Source organism: Thalia democratica, chromosome 1, assembly GCF_965202585.1.
Source record: "Thalia democratica chromosome 1, ktThaDemo2.hap1.1, whole genome shotgun sequence".
Taxonomy (NCBI): domain Eukaryota; kingdom Metazoa; phylum Chordata; class Thaliacea; order Salpida; family Salpidae; genus Thalia; species Thalia democratica.
The window spans coordinates 62,181,004-62,207,125 of NC_139165.1; the positions used below are offsets into that span (position 1 = coordinate 62,181,004).

Consider the following 26,122-nt stretch of genomic DNA (forward strand, 5'->3'; position numbering starts at 1 on the left):
ATTAATAAACGGTGTGCTGTCTATATTAAAATTTGTTTCTATAGCCTTTTACAAAAATATGCCTTTTGTGCTGTAATGGATTTCTTCTTTTAAACAACAATATATAAAATATAAGAAAAATGTTTAATCAAAAATGTTTATGTTACTACATTTTTTTTTTTAATTTGACCTTTGCCCACATAAGGATAAACTTTCTTGCATTGTATATAGATATATTAATGGATTATTTGAGTAGGAATGAAATTTAATGCCACAAAAATTTGGATTAGGAAGTTTTATTAGATATCTTTTTTAGATATTTTTTTCATATATAGGGCAAGAGTGCTCTATTATTTATTTGTGTATTAAACTCTCATTATTTCATTAGACTTTCATTATTTAACACAGTCATATTTCTTTCAGAATTTTAATTTAATCTCTTAATGTTAACAAAATCTCTGATAAACTGAGGTATAACTAAATGTTTTTTAATTAATCAAGGAACATAAGTTTACAAATTCTAAAGATATAGAAAAGTGATTTAGCATTTAAAAACATATTTTAAATTAAAAATATACAATAACCTAACTTGTGCAATTAAAAAAAAAATATTTTATTTTTTGAATATTTTAGAATTCTAAAATGCGTAACTAAATGAGAGTGCGTAAAGATGTGAGAGGTTACTGTACTTTAAAATATAGACATTAATGCCACACATTAAGATATTGATGAGCTTTTGGCATTGATGATGAATGCAGTCGAATTTTTCTAAAGGAAATGTTAGAAGAAGAAAACAGTTTTTTGAAGAAAAGCAAGCAGTAAACGAAGAAGAGAATATTACGTCATAAGAGATGAACTAATAGATGTTTGTATAAATTACCAATGCTACAAGCAACCAATACTCTTGATAACATTTACACAAAGCTTGTCATTCTAGAAGGAGTGCGGTCTTGAGCAGAAATGCAAGTATCTGCTGGTATAAACAACTATGGCAAGCAACATTCAACTTTTAAAATCTTTCAAATTATTTTGAAAACTTCTTGCGAGCAACAAAAAGTGTCAGCTAAACCCAAACGATAAGCTACACTAACAGACATGTTTTTAAAAGCATCTAGTTCTAAACTCCTTGCAATACTCCTTATTTTCATTGATGTCGCTTTTTTTACGCATTTTAAATTTAGGTTTTAATCATTTGGTGTGTAAATGTCAATTGCAATTTTGTTTATTTTTGTTGATATCGTTTTTTCACACGACTTTTACATTTTTTTTTCAACCATCGGCTATTTAATTGTCAATTATTCTATTCATTACTTTCGTTTATCTAAATTTTAATTTAGATTTTGTACGATTTTTACTTTTATCTTTCTACAATGGGGTACGTAATAATAATTGTATTGTTTATTTTTTTACGTTTGTCTAAGTTTTTGATGAGCTTTTGAATTTTATTCTTATGTTTTAATTATGGGGTATGTAAATTTACACTGCACTGTTCGTTACTTTGTTAAATAAATAAACTGCAATACGTTTGTTTTAAATATTAGGTTTGATATTATTCTAGTTTATTGATCAAAAAAAATTCTATAGAGTTTTTAAATTCTTTTTTTTTTGGTTCCTTTGATTTCAAATTATTAAAATTTTATGTGAAAAATTACATTTTGTAAATAGCGAATTTTGGTTAAAAAGTGCGTACCCAACCGGCAGTGCGTTATTTTAAAATGCGTATGTAAATAGTAGGTTATTGTATTTATTAAATTTAGGCTTATTTCTGAACTAATAACCAAAGTTTCTTCTACTTTTTAATACTCTGACTTAAAAAAAAAAGGTTTATTCAGTGTTTATTAACTCGATGTATTAAAATGTTACTTGTTTTTACTTTTACTTGATTTTACATACATATTTTATTTGTAGGATTATATAGTTTCATAGGTTAATTGCTACTATTTTTGAAAGGCTTAAAATTTTATATAGCTTATTAGTTCAACACTTAACTCTTAAATTCACAATTTTTTTATAATTTTAAATCATCTTATTTAATTTGAAAGTTAGAACAATCTGGTAACTTAAAAAACACAGAATTTTCTTGATGGAAATTTTTAACAAATTAATTTGGTTTATTTGTCTTAGCAATTGATGAAATAATAGTCGCTAATAACACTTAAAATTAAAGTTTATATGAAAAATAATATCTTTGTTACTAAAAACTGTTTCAAAAAGTGAAAATTGATCTTAATAGTATATATGTACGTTTTTAGTACAAATTTTTATTACTAAAAAAGATCCAAACCAAACATATTCTTGATGTCAAAAAGAACTTTTGTAGTTTTAACAACTAAAAATCTTTTTAACATTATAAATATATGTAATATACAGTAAGAATTTGAAAACTAATTAGTTTATTAAAATACTACGAACGTTTTTTCTATGAATAACGCAGTTCTACGGAACTTTTATAAAGTAGATGGTATTGCTTGCTACCATCTACTTTATGAAAACTTTGTGTCGGAATTATTAGAAATTAAAGTTTTAAGCACAAAATATTTAAAGAACGTTTTTTTTTTTCAAATTAAAACTTCATGTTTCATTAACTTTGGTTAAAAAAAGAGTTTAACAATGATTCCCTAAATCGTAGAACTGTGTTACTACTTTAACATAACGTAATGTTCCCTAGTTATTGATAAATATTTTTCGAATCGATGTTATCTAATTCAAAAAAACTTGTTTCGTTTGTGTTCTTTATTAGCTAAACATTATTAACATTGAATAATTTTTATAAAGATTATGTTTTGTTTAATATTTAAAAACTATATTTAATCTGAAACAAAATAAATAAATAATACCTGTTTTTTTTCAATGCAATTTAAGAAAACTACATAAAACAACAAACTTATGTTTTATTGTTTATTCACAAAGTTTAATATTAAAAACAAGGTTATTTTGATACCAATTGCAACTTAACAAGAATGCATTTTTAATTTTCAAATTTTTTTTAAATCTAAAGCAGGGGTCGACAGGCAGTTGGTGCTCGCGGACCAAATTTAAAGTTTCAAAATCTTAGCTGGCCGCAGTTTTCGTTTTAGTGACATTTAAATAATCTATTGTTTTAGCTTTAGTCACACAAAAAAAATAGTTTTACTTTTATTCAGTTTATTATTTTAAACTTTTAGCTAAACATAGAATGCCTGTTTAAATTATACATATACAATGGAAAAAAAAACATTGACAAATATACTTAAGTCTTAATAAACTATATACTATCTTAAACAGTTAGTTAGTTTGACTTATAATTTTTGTTATTTTACTTACAACCTAACTCTCTTTAAGAACCGAGCTTGAAAAATATCTATAAGCCACTTTTATAACTTGTTTATGTTATCAACCTCTTTTTCATACTTTCTAAAATTTTAACTGTTGAAAATTATTTTCGCGTTTTAAACAATTTTACAGTAATCTATAAAAGTTAATAACTAATTGTATTGTAAAAAAACTAAAACATTTTTTTTACATAATAAATGCTAGAATATTTTAATAAAATACCTTACCAGTATTTAATAAATTTTTTACATGGTTGCACTTTAAAAGCAAAAATTTTTGAGTTGTTACTAACTAGCCCAAGTTTATTAAAAGTTTAAAAAGCCAAAAACTTGCTTAAAAAAAAAAAACAAAAGCTTAATTGCCTAACTAAAATATCATCATTATAAAAAAGTAAACAATATGTAAAAATACTAGTAAACATTACAATTAGTAAACTATACTACAGTCATAAAAACTGTTTTGAGAATTCGAAGATTAACCAAAGTATTTGAAATAAGAATTTAACACACGCCTAAGTTTTAAAAAAAATTTACAGGTTTAACCTAAAGTGAGTTTTCCAAATTTTCAAACTAGCTTCTTTGTTTGGCAATCATTTTTTAAATAAAGTTAACGAAATAAAGAAATAACGAAGTTTGTTAAGGGCATAGGAGGCATCACTTTTTTCATAATTTGATCTTATTTATCAAATTTTAACTAAGCTACAAGAAACTTTTACAAAATTTAAAAGTTCAAAATAGTTTTTGATATATAGCAGGTCAAAGTTGGAGGCAACAATAGGTTCATAATGGGAGGCGCAAACTAAAACGGGAAAAAAGACTATTTCACTAAAAATCTATTTACTCCTAAAACTGTTTTTTTGTTTATGATTTTTTTTTTAAGTTTTTCAAAAATTCTTTCTGACAAAAATGTTTAAGTATTGTAAGGAACATTTCCTGAAAGCTTGAGATAGCTATCTCAAAAAACGTAGGATATAGATTTTTAGTGATTCGCCATTTAAGTTTGCGTCTCCCATAACGAACCTATTGTAGTCTCCGACTTCGACCGGCTATATCTCAAAAATTGTTTTGAGTTTTAAAATTCTGTAAAATTAACTTGTTGCTCACTTAAAACTCAATAAAATAAGACTAAATTGTGAAAAAAATATGTGTATGTTATTATGCGGCGCATAGAAATTAACTTAATTTGCCAAAAAAATGAAATAAATATTAAACAAAAACCATTTTAACTTATGGCATGTATATTATTTTAAATAAGTCGGTACACACTTAGATATCATATGTAGAAACAATTATAATATAAAACTGTGCTTAAACTTCACTTAATCTAATTTAACTATTAAATAAAAAAGTGGTTTAAAATGAGCATTTTAGTACTTGCACATTAGTGTGCATATGAATTAATTTAAAGTGCACAAAAATCTTCTAAAACAATCAAAGTTTGTCAAAAAAAAAACCTTATTACTTATTTCTAAATTTTTTTTGTGTACATCCAAATATAACATATAGGGATAAAATATCTATAAAAGAAACTTAAACTTAAATAACATTTTAAACAAAATACCTAAACTGTAAAAAACTGACATTTTAGTTAATTACTGTGCATTAATTCTTACACAGCGGAAATAATTTGCATTTAGTTTATTTACTAAATAGGTATTGTAAAAATAAGTAACTTATTCCAAGTAATTTTAAGACTCTTTTCTCAGTTCATAAGTTGCTATTGTAAAAAAAAAATATTATGAAACTAAAAAAAAAACAATGCTCGAATGCTAATCTGTCTTTTTCACATTTTTAAGCCAAAGCAGTAAAATTTTTTAATTGTTTCAAAGTGTTATACAGAGACTTAAATCGAAATTAATCAAATTTAAGCAAATTACCGAAATAAAATTAACTTAAAGTATGTTTTTGCTCAACGGGCAAAATTTACATGCTCGCAGAATTTTATTTCGCGGGCTGCACTCCATTCAAAAAACATCGTGCTCGCCGGCCGCAGTTTGCCGACCCCTGATCTAAAGCCTTTCAAATCTGCTTGATTCTTTTTCAAAACTTAAATGAATTGTAAACAGGTTTAAAGATTGATATGAAATTTAAACTAACTATAACGTAGTTGTACAAAGTTATAAAGTACATGTTAATAAAACAAAAATATGTGACGATAATTGAGTAAATACATTGTTAGTAGGACTATTTTTTCATTTCCAGAAACTTGCGTATTTAGTTTCTGTTGTTCGTTTTCAATAAGCATTGATTCCAAACTATAAAACTCACCTCGGGCACGCCTTTTAAGGACTTTGAAATTATTATCGTTATTGGAGTTTTGACATTGTATACAATGGTGCAAAAATTCAAAAATTGCACTGCGTTTATCCTTTCCTTTGTGGTCAGCAACTATTCTAAACATTTGACGCGGGGTCTTCTCAATATTGGAGATGCTCTGGTCTACAGCGTAGGTAAACTAATAGATGATGTTAGCTTCAAATATCTAGGAACACTTGCTTTTAACGTAGAAGTATTTAGAAACTTTCTTGGTGGTATATGCTGGCATTTTTTTTTATAACGTGTTTTTCAAAAACAGTTCTTATTTGTTTTTTAAATCTTAACGAGCATTTTCCTAAATAAATAGCTGTAAAATACGAACTTCGATCGATTTCAGAGTTTTTACTTAAATTTGTATTTTGCTATCGTTTAAAAGTTGTTTATTTATCGGTTTCAAAAAAAATTATATATTCTAGTTCGTATAAGTTGTTCCGGATATTGATTCTTAACAGTATTTTTGTAGTTTTTAAAAGTTCTTCATTGAAATCAGAAAGGGTTGTACATAAATTAGGTGCTCTATTTAAAACAACCTGCTAATGCAATACACAAGTGTCTACCCAAAAGAATGGAAGCTATGTCTGTTGGACTGTTATTTAAATAGAACACAAAATTTATGTTCAACCTTTATGGATTTCAATGAGATACTTTTGAAATTACAAAAAAACTGTTAAGGAATCAATATCTGGAATAACTTATACACTAGTACAGATAATTTTCTTGAAACCCACAAAATAAACAACTTTTAAACGATAGCAAAAACCAAATACAGGTAAAAACTCTGAAATCAATCGAAGCTCGTGTTTTACAATTTATTTAGGAAATTTCCTCGCCAAGATTTCAAAAACGAATAAGATCTGTTTTTGAAAAAACGGTATAAAAATAATTCCAGCATATACCACTAACAAATTTTTTGAATACTTTAACATTAAAAGCAAGTGTTCCTAGATATTTGACGCGAATGTCATCTATAAGTATACCTGCTCTGTAGACCAGAGCATCTCCTATATTGAGGAGACCTCGCGTCAAATATTTAGAATGGGTAGCTGTCAAATTTTCACGAGCGTAAAAAATTGCACGAGGGCACAAAATTGCACGTAGACACTTTTGCACGGAGACATGTTTTTACGGGTTGAAATTTTTTTTACTACCACTTTTACCACTAAAGCCCTAACCCTTACCCTCCGTCGATTTATTTTTATTTTTCTTTTTTTTTTAATATTTATTTTATAAGTTTTTTTTTAACTATCACCGTTAACCCTAACCGTTACCCTCGGTCAGTAACTTTTTTTTCTTTTAGTTATATTTTAAGGCTTTTTTTTAACTCTCCGTTGCAACCGTTGCAACGACCCTCCGTGCAAAATTGTAACTCGTGCAAGTTTGTCTTCGTGCAATTTAGTCCCCTCGTGTAATTTTGTCTTCGTGAAATTTTGACCTGTTCCCGTTTAGAATAATTGCTGACCACAAAGGAAAGGATAAACGCAGTGCAATTTTTGAATTTTTGCACCATTGTATACAATGTCAAAACTCCAATATCGATAATAATTTTAAAGTCCTTAAAAGGTGTGCCTGAGGTAAGTTTTATAGTTGGAATCAGACGTTGGACTAGACCTCCCTAGTGCAACACTACCTTCAACGAATTAATTAAACCAACGCTGAAATAATTTATGTCAAAGGCGTTGAGAACGTTGTAGCAGACGCTCTTAGCAGAACACCTCAAGCTGTAACAATGTATGTTCGTGGTCCGGGTTCTTATGAAACGGACCCGGATTACGAAGAGATATTGGACTCCGAGAACAAAGATTCGGAGGGTGAGTTAGTAGGGGTAAAGGAAGAAACAATTAATCAAGGGAAGATTGACAGGAATTCTGTGGTCCTCTTACAAAAACAAGACGTAATTTAAACAGCCCGACAAATGAAGGAGGTCAAGTTTAAGATTTCATTCAGAACAAGTTTAACATTTCATTCAAAACCTAAGCAAAAATACTAATAAAGAGTTTTTAGGAACGATAGTGTAAGTTAGGCTTTTTTTTCCTAAAAGGACAAAATAGTCATAAAACACTAGGTATGCTATAATATGTCTTCAGTTTGAGTTTTGGAGTTTGAGATTTTTGAGTTGGTGTTTGCAGAGTAAATCAAGGTTTATCTGCAAGAAATAACTGTTACTAAACAAGCAACTGTAAGTTATATTTGTTCTCTCCTTAGATGTTGTTATTTTAATATTTACAACCTCATAGTTAATTCATTTAATAACAAATTTAGAAATTTTATAGTTGTGTACAATTTATTAGTTATTTTTATTATTTTTTAGTAATAGCTAAGGTTTAAGTTTCTGTATATATTGATCATTGTTAACAATTATTTAAAATGTATGGTGCAGTAATTGTTATTGGAATTCTTATTATTTTTGATTCTAATCCTCATATTCATCCTCATATTAAGAGTTAAATCCCCATATTGATATTCATATAGTCATTCTTACATTTGTTATTCTCTTAAGTAACATTTTATATTTAGATGAGTTAGAGACGCATAAGTAAGCGCAACGCAGAGAATAAAATTAGCAAGATCCTTGCGACTATTAGGGTCGCAAGTGACTCCGAGGCTGTTACGCCAGTGCTACCAGGCCCTCCAAGCGGACACGACAATAGAATTAAGGCTATTTCGAATTTAAAACTCGCACATTAATATCATTTGTCACCAAATATTGTATCACAAATAGTTAGTAAAATAGAAAATATTTAAGGTAGGCAGCCTATTATAAGTAACAAGCCAATCTTAGAAATAAGTTGTTTGTGGGTTAATTTTTTTATTTCAGTTATTTGCGGGCAGTAGTTTTCTAAAAATGTGGTAACTAATAGAAAAATATACTTTAAAACAAAGAGTAACTAATAAAGCACTAGTAGTTACTAAAAACTTAATTAAGAACTAAATCGTAAAGTCTTTTATGTATATTTTTAGCTAAAAGCACATCGAAGGCCGCAGTTTTCCGACTGCTTATTTAATGCGTTATTATATAAAAATGTATGAAGCAGATACTATTTCATTCAGAATGCTGTTTTTAACTTATTAGCTTATTTTCTTTTTCCCCTTTTTAACTTATTGATATATTGTATACATTAGCTCCTCAGTTTTTAGATGAAATTTTAAATTCATTTATTGATTTAGTTTTATAAAATAAAAGTTGTAACTTGAAATGCAACTATCAAACTAACAATAATCTCCTTAAAACATTTTTTGTTCAAAATATTTTTTTTACTTTGTTCTTAAAGTATGTTTTCTTACTAACTTTTATAATAAATTTGAAAACTTTGATATTGAAATTTTTATTAATAAAACTAATAAGTTTTTCAAACTTTTTTTTAAACTTAGTAGTACGTTTAGTAAACAAAACAAAATATGCTTTAGAAAATTTTGGTCCAAGGACCTGGATGCACGAAAAGACCTCTCGGTTATCGAGTCGCACACCCAATACACCAGGTCCTTAGACCAAATTTTTTGAGCGCTTTTTTATCGTTCAATAAACAATATAATAAACAATAGAGCTTGCTTCTGTTTTTTCTTTATGCTTTATCTAATTCTAATATATTAAAATTATCTTTTTTTGGGGTTCACAAAAAAACTTTTCAATGATTTAATAATGCTTACTCCCGTAAATAATCTAACTAAAAAACTGCTAAAGTAAAGTATTATAGCTAATAAAACACAATTTTTAACCTAAATTAAAACATTTTTGAAAAATAGCTAAAAATAACTGAATTAAAACATTTTTGTAAAAATAGATTTAATTTTACACAGTTTTTAAAATGGATGCTTTTTAAAGTTTAGACTTCGATATACATAAAAATTTAACATGCAAACACCAAAACTAAGTGATACAAAACAGTGGCACGAAAAATTGTTTTAAAGCTATGCACAAAACATTACTTTAGATATTTTTGGAGTTTAGACTGTATAAAATATTTTTTGTACACCATCCACTATCATAACGGTCTATACTATATACAAGAACATGTTAATACTATGATAAGTACTTTTACAAAACACATAGAATACACATTTATTATAAAATGTTTTTACTGCTCATTGTAATTTTTGGGCTATGATATAACTTTATGCACTTTTTAGAATACACTAACATAAAATATCTTATGTAATGAAAAACTGTGGACATTATTATCCGAGTCAAAAATATTAACAAAAATTGGTTAAATATCTACTAAATGATTAAAAGATCAACTAAACTGATGAAAAAGCTAGTTTTATTTTGTTTGTTTTCAGTTGTTGTCTATATAATTTTCAACAACAAAGTTTGATTTTGATTATAGAAATTTTATGCTAAGTTATAGTTTAATTGTGTAATGATCTTTATAAGATAAAATAATTTAAAGTTTCTTAATCACAAATTGTAAATGTTAACATGGTGTCCTGAATTAAAAAGCAATTACTATGATTGGTTTTATTTTTTTTTAAATGTTTGTTTTGCACTTTTTAATAAGCTTGTACAAAAATAAATAGTTTTATGAAAGTAAAAAATTAATATTCAGATCAAAAAAAAAACTTTACACTAATAGAAAAATTATTAAACTACTCAATATTTATTGTAAAATTTAAACGAACTTATATAACCAAGTTATTTGCAGTAGAACAAATAACTTTTTAGTTTATATATTATTTGTTTGATTTAAAAAAATGTAATAGAATCTTATTAATTGAAGTCTTTAAAGATTTTTTTTCTAAAACATATCATGTGGTTAAATTGTTTTAGAATTAAGGGGTAGCTCGATATTTTTTTTTTCAAGTTACTTTTTAGTTTTGACGAGCAAACTCTACAACTTTTCAAAAAATTTTAACGTTTTTAAATAACCTATTTTTTTCTTTTGTATAGAATTAATTGAAAGTATTCAGATTACATGAAATTCTGATAAAAAATTATCGGAAAGGGAACGAATATAGTGGATACTACTTACGGATAAAAACGAATGCCTGCCCTTAACATGTTTCAGTGTAATAGTAAAATTGATCCAGTTAACCTAACAGCAAACGCTTACAACAAAGACAGCCTATCAACAGTATTTGTTAATCTAGTAAGCAAATTGTAAAAATAAGAAACACATGTCAACTGCTACCATATTTACTTGTTTAACCTATTTCATTTATAAAAAACTCATGCTTTTTACCAAAATTTGAACGTCTTTTGGACTAGTTTTTTCCTAAACTAAAGCTTCCAATTACCAGCTAGTTACAACTTAAAAACAGAAAATTGACTGATCTTTTGGAAGTAAATTCACTGTAGTTAGGCATATCATTTAGCGCGATCGTCGGGCTGCAAAGCGTTTTTAAACTAGTCGTTTTATAAACTAACGTTCATTAGGCAGTTTAACAAAAGACTGCACGAGTTTTAAATCCAATGACTTGTTATATAAGCTAAAATTTATTACATATAGCTAACCTTGATTATATATTCTTAATAGCATATTATTTTAGATTAACGTAAGTACTGTTAATACTTTTTTAAAACTTATTAAAAAATACAAAGTAAAGACACTATAATGAAATATAAAAACATAATAGTCGACTAAAAACATTCAGTAATTTAAGAAATTAACTGGTAGTCATCGTCAAAAAGCCACATGTATTAAAAAGAATAATACTTAAGCAATGAAAAGTTAATGATTTTTTGTAATCTTTCTCTTTTAAAATAAAAAAAAAGTAATGAAGCAATTGCTACTTCTACATCAGCTATAAAAATTTTTAGATTGTTTTTTAATAATAGTGTACTACTAAAGATCATAGGGGTGTAAAGGTATTAAAAATAAGTCTTGTATAAAAGTTAAACTACCTATTTACAACATTTTAATTTGTAAAGTAAACTTTCAGATTTATTTAGTTTAATAAAAAATTCTGAAAAAAATGTATCGAACGCTTTTTTTCATTGTTCAAAATTTTAAGTTAAATATAGAGACATGAAACTTTCGGAAAACATGCCTTAGATAGTTTAAAAAAAATGTCATGCTGGATTTCTAATTTTAAAAACAAAATTTCAGATGAAAAAATACATATGTAGTGAAATCTTTTATTCAAAATCTAAAAAATTCCTTTGACTGAACTATTCAAATATTACTATTAGTAAAAACCTACTAAACTCAACAACTTTGACTCCTTTTTTTTTTTAAATACCTTGAATTTGTTAATCGGTAAAAATTTTCTGATAGCCACGATAAAACTTTACAAAATAATATCAACTTGTAAAAAAATTGGACCGCTCTATGACCTTAAATACGGATAATTTTGAAAAGTACTGTATTTTTTAACCTGCAGAGTTGTAATATAGAGAATACTAATTTTAGATAACTAAAAAGAAATAAAACTAGCTTTAACTTCAACAATTTACTACCAACCGAAGAAACATTAAAGCCTCACACTGAAACACAACAAACCTGGTTCAAAATATTTTCTGTGTAATTTAATTGCATTTAGAGCAAGAACTAACTACGACTAGTCAAATTGACAACAATATGGCTTTATTAGTAAATTTAAAATTAAGCATATAAATTTTACAAAACACAATTTCAGTATAAAACGCTTTAAAATAAAATAAAACTTTTGAGTATATTAATATATACTGATGAGGTTAATGAAAGCTAGCAATAACTATAAAAGCTATATAGTCTCACTAGTTTTAGAAATATTTGATTTTTTAAGATTCAGTAAAAAGGCTTATTTCACTGAAAACTTAATTTCGTTACATCAACTAAATTTTAAAACAATATACAACATGAATAACAAAAGAAAAGATGATTGGAAAACTTTACGTTTAACATAAGTAAATTAATTTAAATTAAAATATTTCAACATTTTTTTCAAAAAATAAGATTTAGTTGTGTTTGAAATCTAAATTGTTTATAATATATGCAATGCTATTAAACATAATTATGATATTAAAAATGTATATCATAGCAAAGAATGCGATGCTTGATTTTGAAAAACTAACTATGATTTTTTTTTAATTATAAAGGACGTCAAATTTCTGCTCACGATGGTTTTTGAGGACAGACTTGTTTTTCATAACCTTTCATTAGAGCTGTTAAAATATCGATAAAAAAGTAAAAAAAACACTTATTTTTTATTTTATATCTAAATAATTGAGCATAAATTAGTTATTTTTTCTTTTAAAGGTTTATTTCAAAATTTAAAATAAACTCTTCTTCGTGAAAATATAGCTCATAATTGTACAAAAACTTATACTAAAACATGTAAACTTTTAATTTAAAAGATTTTAACTATATTTTTAACTTTATATTGCAAATAAATAAATAATCAAAATATCTAAATTAATATGAATAACAAATTTTATCGAAATAACATCAGCTTAAACATCCTAAAAATAAATGTTAAGTAAAAAATTATTAAAAAGCATATGTGAAAAATATGCTGTTAACTACTGATTTTTTCAAAAAGTTTACGAACTTATACCTCGTGAACTTTAATACATAACGAAATTATACGACTAAGAATCGTAACACTTTTAGTTTTGGAGTTGTCTTTAAAACAATAAAAATAATTATTTTGTATATTTTAAAAGCAACTATTGTTTATATTTTCACATATCGCAACTCTTTATTGTTTTCATTTAAAACTTGTTAAAGTATCATAAAATTTAAAGAAAATTTAAAGAATGAACTTTTTAAATATTGTTACAATCTTTAAGCACAACGAATTGTTTTAAACACGCCGGCTGGATCCGGCCCGCCAACAGAAATCTTTAGCCTGCGATGTGTTCGTAGCTTTATAACATCTTGTGAATATAAATAAAATGAGATTTTTAATAGTAAATATTTTGAAATATGTTCTTATTTGATTTTTATAACAATTTTAGTGCTTAAAAATTGTAATTTCATCAGGGTTGCCAAATGTTTTTGAAAAATTTTCTCCAGGTTATTCAAAATTACACATTTTTGGGTCTATTTTTAGTAGTAAAGTTAAGTTTAAGGTAAAAAGCAATTAATAAAATAAACAGTTAAGTAAATAGTATAAAAACATTGAAAATATAGTGTAAGGCTACTTCAAATATATTTTTCAATTAAAAAAATTTTTGATGATGACAAAAATTTTTTAGCTATACGGTAGATTTTTTGTGTCAAATCAAAATGTTTGTACTTAACATGTAAAAATTGCTTAAAATTCCAGGTTTTTCCAGTTTTTTTTTAGTTTCTCAAATTACAGGTTGTTAGCCTAAATTGTCAAATTCCAGGTTTTTCCAGGTTTCCTAGTTTTAAAAAACTAATATTTGATTGAAATTTTGCTTATAAAAAGTTTTACTTAACTTTTATAGTACATTTTTCCTAATACGCGGTCTACTGGCTTTAGAAGTTGGCTACCTCTAACCATTAGTTATTATAATACTAAATCGAGTTCAACAGGATTCTCACTAAATTTCAAAAAAATTAAAGTGAAATCCATAAAATATAGCAAATTTATAGAGAAATTATCAAAAAAAAAACAGAGAATTTTAAACATTACGAACAAATTTTTAAAGTAAATAAAGTAAAATATGTCATTAAGATTTATAAGCACATTCTTAATGAGAAATTTACGAAAGTTCGAGGGTTTTTTAGCTCTTACTTTAGTTAAATAAGCGAACTTTAGATAAATTGTATTAAATATAAAAAAGGGGAAATGTTATCCGCTACGTGGCATCATTGAATCACAGTTGTACTGAGATTGCAAAGATTTGTTTAAAAATATATATATGTGTTTTACACTACGCGGTGTTGCTGTTTTGGCTTTCAAATTTCTATCACTAAGCAAAAAAAACGTAACTTATAGTGATTTATAAGGATTTTCACATATCTTTTTATTTTTTTAGGGATTTTTCACAATATTGCAAATTTATAGGGAATTATAGGAATTTATAATGAAGTGCGAACCCTGGTTTAAGCAGCCAAAATTTTGAGAAAATGTATTTTCTATTTGGGATACCCTTTTAATTTTTTTCATTACAGTAACTTCCGAGATATAGTTAAAATTAATACCTTAATAAGTTTCAAGCCATTCCTTCTTTGTTCAGTGTTGTGTTCAATTTAAAACTAACTAAAACTGCTACATTATAAAATTAAACGTAGTAGATAAAAAAATAAAATTGTTAACGATATATAGCAAGAGAATGTCTGAATGGTTGTATTACAAAGTTGTTACAAGTTTTGTACTTAAATATCTAGTTTACATTAACTTTAAAATAAAGAGTAAATAATTAGGTTTATTGAAAATTGAATTTTTATTAAAATGAAACTTGTTCTTTAAAATTACTTAATTATTAATTTTATCTTAAAAGTTCTTACTTCTTACTGCCATATAAAACATTTTACAAATAAATTATATATAAAAAATATTGAACATACTTACATAGTACTATATCTTGCCAAGGAAGCGTCAGGTAAGTGAGATGAGTTTTCATTGAACCTTTTTAATCATTTTCATTAAAAAAATTAAAATACTTTACACTTTATAACTAAATATTCAGTATTTTATTTAAACTTATTTTTAAAAGTATAAAAAATAAATTTAACTCGATGCAAAATAATATGATAAAACTATCTTATCAAAATATTAACAATAAAAGTATGTAGAAAAAGTATTATAGTTTTTTAAACAAGGTCACTAAATAATAAATTTAAAGTAGCACTGAAACAAATATTTAGGTTACTCACAGGTTTTGGTAGTTAAATTTCTTCCAGAGTAAATCTACAATAAAAAAAATTAAAGTTATTGTATAGTTTAAAATAAAGGTTTTGATTATTATAATTCTTAATAGGTTAATGGCTTCAGCACAAATAAATTTGTCTTGTAATGAACAAAGTAAGTTTTAACATTATTAAAACTAAACATAAAAATTCTTGAATGGTAATCATCTTTTACTAGTTTTTTTTTTTAGAATGAAATAAAAAAATTATAAAAGTTTAAACTACCTGAAAATAAATTATGCTAAACTTAACTTTAAAAATCATTTGTACTTAAATTTGTATTAAATATTAAAAATACTTAAATATGTTCACTTTACAAGTGTTTAACAAAATTTGATGACTTTAATACTTAACTTTAATTTTTAAATTGTATTACTAAATTCAAATTTTGATTAAAACAATATTTTTTTTAATGACTTATATAATTTATATATTTCAACTCGTATTGTTATACGGTTATAATATTACATTTTATTATTATAAAGTAGACACTAATTATTTTATGAAATAATTCATTTACAACTACTTAAATAGACATACAAAACAATCATGTTTTTTGTGTTTATTTTATTGATGTTTACTAGTAAACTAAGTAAACATCAATAAAATAAACACAAAAAACATGATAAACATGCTTAAAAAAATATCTTTTTATAAAATATTCAGTTTTAAATAAAATACACCTAACTTTTTGAACTGCTAATTCAACGTATCCCTTTTTGTTGGGTCCAGGTATTTTAAAAAATTCTTTGCTCGGAGGAAGTTTAACTAAACCAAGTGTCCATTTTGAAGCCATACTTGACATCGTGCCAGAACTCTATTAACACGTTATGATTTAAATATTTACAATTTTAATACACATATATGGCATTTAAATAAAAATATTAACTTTATTAGAAATACTTTATTTGTTGTCCTGGACATCACATTAAACTGTATCCTGGTGTATGACTCGATAACCGAAAGGTTTTTTCGTACACCAGGTCCTAGGACCAAATATTTGAGCGCTTTTTTTTTCGTTCAATAAACTAATAAACTAACTTTAAAAAATATCTAAGTTATGAACAGTGAAAGCAGTGAGGTTTAACTTTTTTTCTTTTAATTTAACATAGATTAATTGAAAACTATTCAATTTCACTATCGTTTATATATGATCAATAACACGCTTTTGCACTAGTACTTTTGTCTTACTTAAAAAATATTTTCAAAATTAAACGGCTGTTAATTATAAAGATAAGTGTTATAAATTTTATAAAATTGATAAAACTAATAAGTAAGTTATTATAGAAAATCTAAGATTCAAACTTCTAGCATCGTATAAATTTATAGACCATTAAAAGTTGATAATAAAAACAGCAATTTTCAAACAATAAAAGGTAAAACCACATAATTTAAACTCAACAACCTAACACAACTTATAATTGCATACAAGTAAACAAAGTAAAAAACTCATGTTACAAAATGTTCTTTTTATACGATACTTATATTTTAGTATTAATTTTGCTTATACTAATTGTTAGAAAATAAGTCTTCTTAAATTGTTTTTTTCACGGTAACTTTTGAATTTAATCTTTTATTTCATAAACTTTTTTTGTAGTCTAAACTATATTAAATCCAGGTTGTTCCGAAAAAATTACTCCATAAGCACTATCAATTCTATTCTTTTATTCTAAAGATCATCACAATGTTTCACTAAGAAATGACTAAATAAATCAGATTATTTGCCTTTATCAACTGAAGTAAAATCTCTTTGAAACCTTTTCCAATTAATCTTCTGTGGGCTGGACAGCCTTATCCTAAAATAATTTTTAATTTGACCTACATTCATTTCAATGCAATTTAAGCATTGACAGGGTTCCCACTAAAATTTCAAAAAAATTATAGGGAAACCTATAAGACATAGCAAATTTATAGGGAAATTATCAAAATAAATTTTAAATGTTACGAACATATCTTTAAGGTACATAAAGTTCATTATGTCATTAACCGTTTATAAGCAGTCTTAATAAGAAATTTACAAAAGTTCGAGGGTTTTTTTAGCTGTAATTTTAGTTAAACAATCAAACTTTGGATAAAATTATTAAAATAAATAAGGAATATTTTTATCCGCTAGGTGGCGCCATTGAATCACAGATCGTACTAAGATTGCAAAGATTTTGATTTTAAAAAATAGAAAAAATCTTAATGTGTTTTTCACAATGCGGTGTCGCTGTTTTGGCTTTCAAATTTCAATCAGCAAACAAAAAACTTAACTTAAAGGGGTTTTCTCATATTTTTCAATTTTTTCTAGGGATTTTTCAGAATATTGCAAACTTATAGGGAACTATAGGAAATTATAGGGGTTTAAAAGAAAGTGGGAACCCTGCATTAGGCAGAGTTTGTGCCATAATTTTTGCAATGTAATTATGTTTTAATGTCTATTCTCTTATTTTTTTTTGTCGTTAGTATCTTCTTATCTTCTTATTTTTATACGTGCTTTAATGTCCACATGTTGCACTTTTTGCTGTTATTGTAATGTACTTTTAGTCTACTTCTAGCTATACTGTATCAAAAAGCTAACTAAAACTTTTTGGTTTAGTGAATGTTTTTGTAAGAGGAAACAATTTCATTATTTCTTTTGAAAATCTTGAAAATTTCTTTAATTATGATGACCAGTAAATGTTTTAGACTTTATATTTTTTAAGTTTAAATTAACATTCCGTTTTAAATTCTGCTCACTAAGTTTATCAAGTTGGCTTTTTACCAATTTAGGATTAAACTTGGACCTTATACATTTATCTTACCAAAAAACTTGGACTGAAAACATTGCAAATTGTAACCTTCACCACTCCACCATTTTCTGAATATATCATGTATACAGAGGCATGAAGCACCGTATACGGGCCATGGGAACACGTTCAAAATCCACCCGCGATCAAAATCCACCCAGTCAAATTCGAGAACCGCTTATCGAACGAGGGTAAGGGTTAGGGGTAACAGTGATAGTGAAAAATAAATAAAAAATTAAAAAAACATATAAAATAAATAAGTAAATAAAAAAATGTAAAAAAAAATCGGGCGGATTTTGAACGCGGGTGGATTTTGATAGTATACCCTATTAAACTTTTCTTGAAATCGTGTTCAGTTTCATCTAATCTCTTGAGGCGTGTAATTTTACCTATTATAATTGCTTTAAACAACATTTTGTGCATGATATTATTTACCATTCAGTGTCATTTTTAAAAGTTTTTATCTTAAAAGAGTTTCTTTCTTTATATCAAAAACTGGTTTTATTTCTAGAAATGGAATTATTTTATTTTCTGTTGACATAATTTAGATATTTTTTTTTTATTTTTTTTAATGTAATTTTTGATGACCTCTTTGGAAGTTTCATTGCTTTCTGAAATGAGAACAAAGTCATATAGGAATCTTCTTAAACTTTTCTTTATTAGCATTATTTCACAAGCATTCCGTACTTTCAACATGATAAAATTCAAATGCTGTGTTAGCAATTGCCACAGAATGTTTGTACCCATTATTATACAATTCTTGTAAAAAAAAATAATTATTATTTAAAGTTGTTAGTATCGTTATATTGTAAGGCCTGATTATACAGTTTATAATGTTATCATTGTAGTTTAACATAGGCTATTTTAAACTTAATCTTAGATCTTATTGGCACGAAATACTGCAAATTGTAACTGCTTTTTCTATAACAGCTTTTCTAATTAGGTTTACTTCAAGTGTTGGATATAAATTGACTGCATCTACAGTGTTAGTATAATCTTCTCAGAATTTAAGTCTTAAGATAACTCGAGTCTTTACAGTATCAATTTAGTTTAAGTTGCAGTATTTTGTACCAATAGGATCTAAGATTAGGTTTAAAATAGCAGCTTTTTAATAAAGATATTGTGTCTTCTGCCTGAACAATAAATATACACTAGTATTGGAAACCAGTTTATATAAAGTGGTGAAATCATAACAGGGTTTTCAAAATTTTCTTCAGTTTTTCAAAATTACACATTTTTGGGTCTATTTTTAGTTTAAAGTTAAGTTTAAGAAAAAAACTATGTAGAGTAGTATAAAAACATTGAAAAACATAGTTTGTAAAATTATTTTCAAAAAAGTACAAACTTTACTTTTGTATTCATTATATAGAGTATGATAATCAAGAGCACCGGAAAATAAAGAATATTTTACATCACTTTTTTGCTTTTCTTCTGCATGCATTTCAACAGAGACTTTTTGATCTTCACTCAATTGCATATCATCCCACTCCTAAACAAAAAATTCATCAATGTTTATTTGCTAAACAATTTAAATTAACTATTATTGTAAAAATACTACAAAGTATAAGATTTGTTTTATACTTAAGATTTGACTGTTAAAAAAAATTGTATACGATTTATAAATTAAATACTTAAGTATATATTTCGGTGTAATTAATATAACTTATATAAATGTACTAAAGTTATTGCAAACTTCTTCAAAGTTATCAATAGTGAAGAAAATATTTGGATATGTAAGTTCAGTTGTGCTGCCTTTGCTACTCATTTTTCTATGTGAAGGTGATGGAAAAACTTCCTGTTAGTAAATGTAAAAGTAAAACACTAATTGGTTATTTCGGAAAAACTAGAATAAGTTTTGGTATTTAAAAACTATTGATAAAACTTGTACAAACTTAAAATAGCTTAAAATATTTATATGCTTATGTATATGTTTTTAACAAAAGAATTAAGAACAAATTTATTATAATAACTTTAACTACTATTTTTTTTCAATTGTACTGCAAAATGTAAAAGAATTTATTAATAAAGTTGTTTTCTTAAAATTTTTTAAATTTTTTAACAATAAAATATTTTTATCGTTATTAAAAATTAATTTCTAGATAACAAAATAAATATTTTAATCAACAAACCTTTTTTTATAAATTTAAAAAAAATAAAAATATTGTTTATCAAATCTATTGAAATTTTGAGGATGTTTTAAATAAGTATATATATATATAAGATGTAACGCTAAAAGGTGCTAAATCCTAGAGATCCTGATAAGCTAAGCTCATCGAAATATATACCACAGGTGTTTTTGTGTTTAGTTGGAATAAAGTTTTAACACAAAAACATCTGTGGTATATATATAATTTATTGAAATAACGATTTTAAAAATTCTGGAACATATGTATCATAAAGACAAAAAAGATTTTCTCTAATCTTCAGCCAGTTCAAATTTAAAATACAAAGCACATTGGTAAACAAAGATGCAAAAGTTTACAAAAAAACAAAAACAATATGACGTAAGAATTGAACATTGTACATTACAAATATTCAGTACAAAAATCGATCTACCATCTAACTAATCATACAACCAAAATTGACGAAAACAACAAATACTTCAAAATTGACCATAAAATATTGTTAATTGACCATAAAATACTTCAAAATCTGTTGTATTTTAAGAGGAGCTTTTTCATATGTCGACAAGACGATATAAATTCGCTCCTCTTATTTAAACAACCTTCCTTTTTTAACGCATACATAACGGCTGTAGATTCTTTTAAGCACAGCCTACAAACAGGGTTGTTACCATCTGCTATTGGCTGTGCTCTTTTTATCACCTCCCAAGTTAATTTAAAATCAATGTTTTTGTGCTTAAGACCGCAAACATACTTTGAAAGCTCAGTTTCATTTTTGTATACACCACCTTTAAAGGATTTTTCATGGTTGGCATACCGAAATCTGAATTGAGTGGAGCATAGGCCGATGTAGAACTTCTTCTCAAGGTCAGAGTTAACTGTTGCCTTGTAAATAATGTTCTCTGACCGGCAATTGCCCCCCTTCAAATTATATTTACAGTTATGTATGCGTTAAAAAAGGAAGGTTGTTTAAATAAGAGGAGTGAATTTATATTGTCTTGTCGACATATGAAAAAGCTCCTCTTAAAATACAACAAATTTTGAAGTATTTTATGGTCAATTAACTGTTGTTTTTGTTAATTTTGGTTGTTTGATTAGTTAGATGGTAGATTGATTTTTGTACTGAATATTTGTAATGTACAATGTTCAATTCTTACGTCATATTGTTTTTGTTTTTTTGTAAACTTTTGCATCTTTGTTTACCAAAGTGCTTTTTATTTTAAATTTGAACTGGCTGAAGATTAGATACAATCTTCTTTGTCTTTATGAAACATATGTTCCAGAATTCTTAAAATCACAATTTCAATAAATTATATATATATATATGTATATATATTTATATTAAAATACAAAAAACAACTAATGCCCGATTTGTTTACTATAGTTTCTATGCATTAAGCATTTCATCAGAAAAATAATGAAGTCAACAGCAAAAATTTTTACGGAATCACAAAAATACGCAATGTGACTTATCTTATAAATTCGAATAATCTTAGTTAGCTAACCTTAAAAACAGCTTCTGTAAAAATTAATTCATGTTTTATTTTGTCTTGTTTGTTCTTATTTTTAGTTCTTTTTTTGTTGATTTTTTTATTATTGATTAATTTTTTTTTATTTAAAATACATATTTTGGTTGTGAAGACAGGGTTGCTGCCTTTCTTTTCTTTTATTTAGTGATGACTCTTTTTTTATTTTTTTCAATTTCATACTTTTTTAAACTACATAAATTACATGGTTTGTTGTTTTTTGTTTTTTTTTTAGTTCTGCAGAGTATTTCCCATTTTTAATTATAAGCTTTGTTTGCATCTTTTAGTTCCCATATGTAGTTTGGTAACTCAGTAGTATGTCTTTTTAATTTATTATTAAAGCTTACCTTATGAATACGGTATCTATTTTTGAATTTGTGCTTGTTGAAGACACTTAAAATGTTTCTTTTAAATATTTCAAAAAATATTTTAACGCTCAACTTTATTTAATTTAACGGTTGCCACTTGTTTTTCAAAAAAATTTCCAGGTTTCTTCCCAAGTAACATTTTTGGGTCTATTTTCAGTTTTAAGTTAAGTTTAAGGTAAGAAACTATGTTAAATAGTATAAAATCATTGAAAAGATACTGTAAAGCTACTTTAAATATGTTTTTTAATAAAAAAAATTTTGATGATGAGTTTTTTATACTTTTGAGTCAAAATGAAATTTTACTACTGAACATGTGAAAATTGTTAAAATTCTAGGTTTTTTTAGTGATTTTTGTTCAAAATTTCAGGTTGTTTTTTGCTTAAATTGTCAAATTCAAGGTTTCAATGTAAAGTGACAACCCTGTAGTTTGCAAAAGATGTTTTCGAATTGAAAATTAAGTAGCAGGTTATATATTTCTGTTGGCAGGCTGGATCTGACCCGTGAGCCATACACTGCCCACCCCTGTCCTAAGTAAACATAAAAATTAAAGGTTTGTTGTTTTATGATAGCTCTACAACTTTAAAAACATATCTAACCATTGATTTTCTTTGATGAAAAACAAGATTAGTACTTCCTGAAGGTACAGAATATATAGCCATTGTTACTATGTATTTTATCTAAAGAAAAAAAACAATCAGTAAAATATAATTATATACAGATCTTCGAAAATATAATTGCATATGCATTTCAATTTTACCATTTGTAATTATGATTGCTGAAACTTATACAACAAATTGCCATTGCCTAAAATCCAATGTAACTTTAAAAAAGCAAAAAGATTAGTTTATTAACTTATAACTTTATGTTACACTGGTTGTCAAAACTACAATAATAAAATATAACTTTAATGATAATAAACAAGTTCAGTTAAATATGTGGGTAACATTTAGACTCTTATAAATAGATTATAAAAACTTGAAATGCTTAATACTAAAATGTTTCAATATACTTTATACTATGTAAGTTCTCAATAATTTTATTTTTTCTCTAGGCTTAAATAAAAATGTCTCTTTTCATATAAAATCAGCTAATTATCACAAAAAAAAGATAACTTTGTTGGTAATACATTTCAGTCAGACTAAGAAATTTGTTAAAACAACAGTGATATCAAAACAAAACTTTACCTACTTGATGCAGAATCATGTTTAAAAAGACTGTTTCATTCCATTCAACTAGTGGATCACCTAATCCTGGTGCTTTTGATGAGAACTGACGATGTACTTCAACTTCTTCCTTTACATATATAATGCATTATATTGTATATGGTATTTTCAACACGTTCTCTAACATAAAGTATAACAGAATAACTGATTTTAAATAAATATTTTCTTGATAAAACTTACAGTTATTTTGTTTTTAATTTTGACATAAAACAGCATATCGTCCTGACTTTCATCAATGGAATTTATGAAATATTTTGCAAATATTTGAGTCCAGAAAACTACTGGTGCAACAGTCATACAATCTAAATTTTTCAATATTTTTTTTTCATATGTTGGTTTTACAAACTAACATATTAAATATAACATTATATGTAATAAATTATAATAACCAATATTTATTTTAACCATCATCAATAAAGTTGAGATGTTTGCCCCATAAAAAATAAATAATTAACGTCTCCACACAACCAACAACAAAAGCATCCAAGACAACCTACGACAAGTTTGGTTCTTATTAGGACTCATCAGGCAGGCATAGTCGCAAATACTACTGTTGAGATCTTACCAACAAGGGCTTAAGTACAAAACAGAAGCAACCGTTTGTGGGTTAAGTTGAAAAATGACATAGCTAGATCATTCACAGCCCAACGTCTCAGAAATTTTTAGCTTATTGTGAGATTGTAGTCTGTGCTCGTTTGATCAATCAAAATTATAATAAATATTGCAAAGTATACATTTGACAAGTTAAAAATTGATGAGTAAAATAAAAAAACATTTTGTTGTTTTTAAAGTGTTTTCTTGAGATTATATCAATTTTGTCAATGGAAATAAAGTGTTTTACATAAAACTAAATCAATGAAAATTTATGAAAGTTTGAATCATAAGTATTTTATTCAATTGCTGACTTGAGCAGTAATCTTCTTACATTGTGCACCTGAGCACAGTAGTGTGTATAGGAATTATTTTAAAATCTAGTGTAGTAAAAAAATACAATATAAATGACTTAAATTTTGTCTTTTTAATAAGAAATGCAAAAACTTTTTTTTTGTTCTGTGTTGACAACTTGGTTTGATCTTGCAACGTTCAACTCAGAGAATTTGTCATTAGAACCCCTACACAATGAGACTAAACAAAAATTAACAGTTCTTAACAGGCTAATTATATATTACAACACTCAAAGCAAACATATTCTTTTTTTTCTAACTTTTAATTTTATTGTTGAGTACCAACAAAATTTATATCCAATAATTCACTGGCACAGCTTTATAAAAGGTCAATAACATAGGTCAAAAAAAGGAACAATTTTAATTTGCTTAAAAAACTTATTATTTTCTTGTTCTTTGACCAAAAAAAAATTGTGCTAAAGGTTTTTTTTTATGATAACACTAAAATTTCAAAATATTTTTTTTAACATATTAAATCATATTAATTTTTCCTAAACAAAATTTTTGAATAAAATTCCCTGATCTAGAGCATAGTACTACCAAATCCAAGTGCCATATACTACTTGATGTGGACATAACTTTAAACTTTATTCACCTTTAATTGGAAACAGATACATTTCTTCAAATTAAGATCAAGCCTGGACCAAATGGAAACAATTATTTCAAATAAAATTTTGGTTTGATTCAGATCTTGGCAAGTTAAGATCCAGTAATACCTGACGTTTGGATCCAGTAGAAAACTAGTGATTTTTTTTATTATTACTCAATATGCTAACGGGGTCAAAATTATTATGTTACAAGTATGGTCTTGGCTGCATAAGTTTAACAAAGTTATTTTAATATCATTTTCTTATGAATATGGAGGAGTAAAATTCTAAACTTTATTTTCGATAGAAATGTTTTAGAATAAGCATTATTATAAATGTTAATAAGTATAATAAAGAAACGTTGTATTGTATAAAATTCTGGTTATTTAATTTTTTTATCTGATTTTATACTGTTTATTAACTTATTTCATACTTAATAAGCTATATTTGACAACTAAAAATAACAACCTTCTGTATCTTTTTCAAGTTTTGTGTCATAATTTATTACATCTTTCATTAAATCAGAAAAATTTCTAGTGCATTTGTTTTCCTCTTTGGTTATTGACATTTCCATTTGAAATAAATGGTTCCATGTAAATATTTTGAAATGTTAGAGTGATTTATATTGTTTCTTATCGTTTCAATAAGTACTAAAACAGTGTCTTTTTTAAGACCAACTTTAAAAAATTATTCTTTGTTCATATACAAAACAAACATGTAAGGTCTAGCTCAGAGTTCTTCAGTCATTTATAAGAAAACGGCAAGTTTTCTTAGGAAAATTTTCTTGCAGGTTGCATTGAAGATTAAAATTCTACACTCGCTGCAGTCAATAAAAAAAACTTTTACTAATAAAAAAACTATTTCAAACCAATATTGTAATAAGATGAGTAATGATAAGGCAGTAGAAGTGCCATTAGAAATTTGTTTAAAGTTTTGGTCAAAGAACCAAGTTAAAAGAAAAGACTTTTTTATTGAACCACCAAACAACTAGTAATTACTAATTATTATTATCATGTTATAATAATTACAAAATTAATTTGATAATAGTTTAAGAGCCTAGTTGCAAGTTTTTACCACTAATTTTTTTTTTAAGTATGTTTTTATTTTAGCCGAAATATACATTGCAGTCACAGACTTTTTACTTTGTAGGCCTTAGTTTACTAATCCTCACTTTAGTAGAACAACAATTAAGACTAAAATTTAGCCAATACAAAACTACCAACTCGACAGTTACTTC

At 25.7% G+C, this 26,122-nt stretch overlaps 1 protein-coding gene across 2 annotated transcripts; it reads right to left on the reverse strand.

Moving 5' to 3' along the window:
- Positions 1-12,424: 12,424 nt before the first annotated feature.
- Positions 12,425-25,478, reverse strand: LOC145844412 (uncharacterized protein KIAA0930 homolog). Of its 2 annotated transcripts, XM_082951815.1 has the most exons (10): positions 25,354-25,478; positions 23,535-23,656; positions 23,320-23,424; positions 22,728-22,808; positions 19,808-19,909; positions 19,460-19,603; positions 16,035-16,163; positions 15,314-15,347; positions 15,009-15,065; positions 12,425-12,687 (listed from the first exon to the last, which is right to left on the reverse strand). In XM_082951815.1, exons 1-10 carry the CDS (start codon positions 25,457-25,459, stop codon positions 12,638-12,640), a joined length of 930 nt encoding a protein of 309 aa, XP_082807941.1. In that variant the 5' UTR covers positions 25,460-25,478; the 3' UTR covers positions 12,425-12,637. The 2 variants fall into 2 exon arrangements, with proteins under 2 accessions (XP_082807941.1, XP_082807947.1); XM_082951821.1 differs by lacking the exon at positions 22,728-22,808.
- Between the last annotated feature and the right edge of the window lie 644 nt (positions 25,479-26,122).

Excerpts from the sequence above, each read along its gene's own strand:
- LOC145844412 (XM_082951815.1), bottom strand. The coding sequence starts at position 25,459 with ATGGAAATGTCAATAACCAAAGAGGAAAACAAATGCACTAGAAATTTT. Across the intron at positions 23,425-23,534 it reads AAATTAAAAACAAAATAACT|GAAGAAGTTGAAGTACATCG; the intron begins GTAAGTTTTATC and ends ATATATGTAAAG. Across the intron at positions 19,604-19,807 it reads CTATTGATAACTTTGAAGAA|GAGTGGGATGATATGCAATT; the intron begins GTTTGCAATAAC and ends TTTTTTGTTTAG.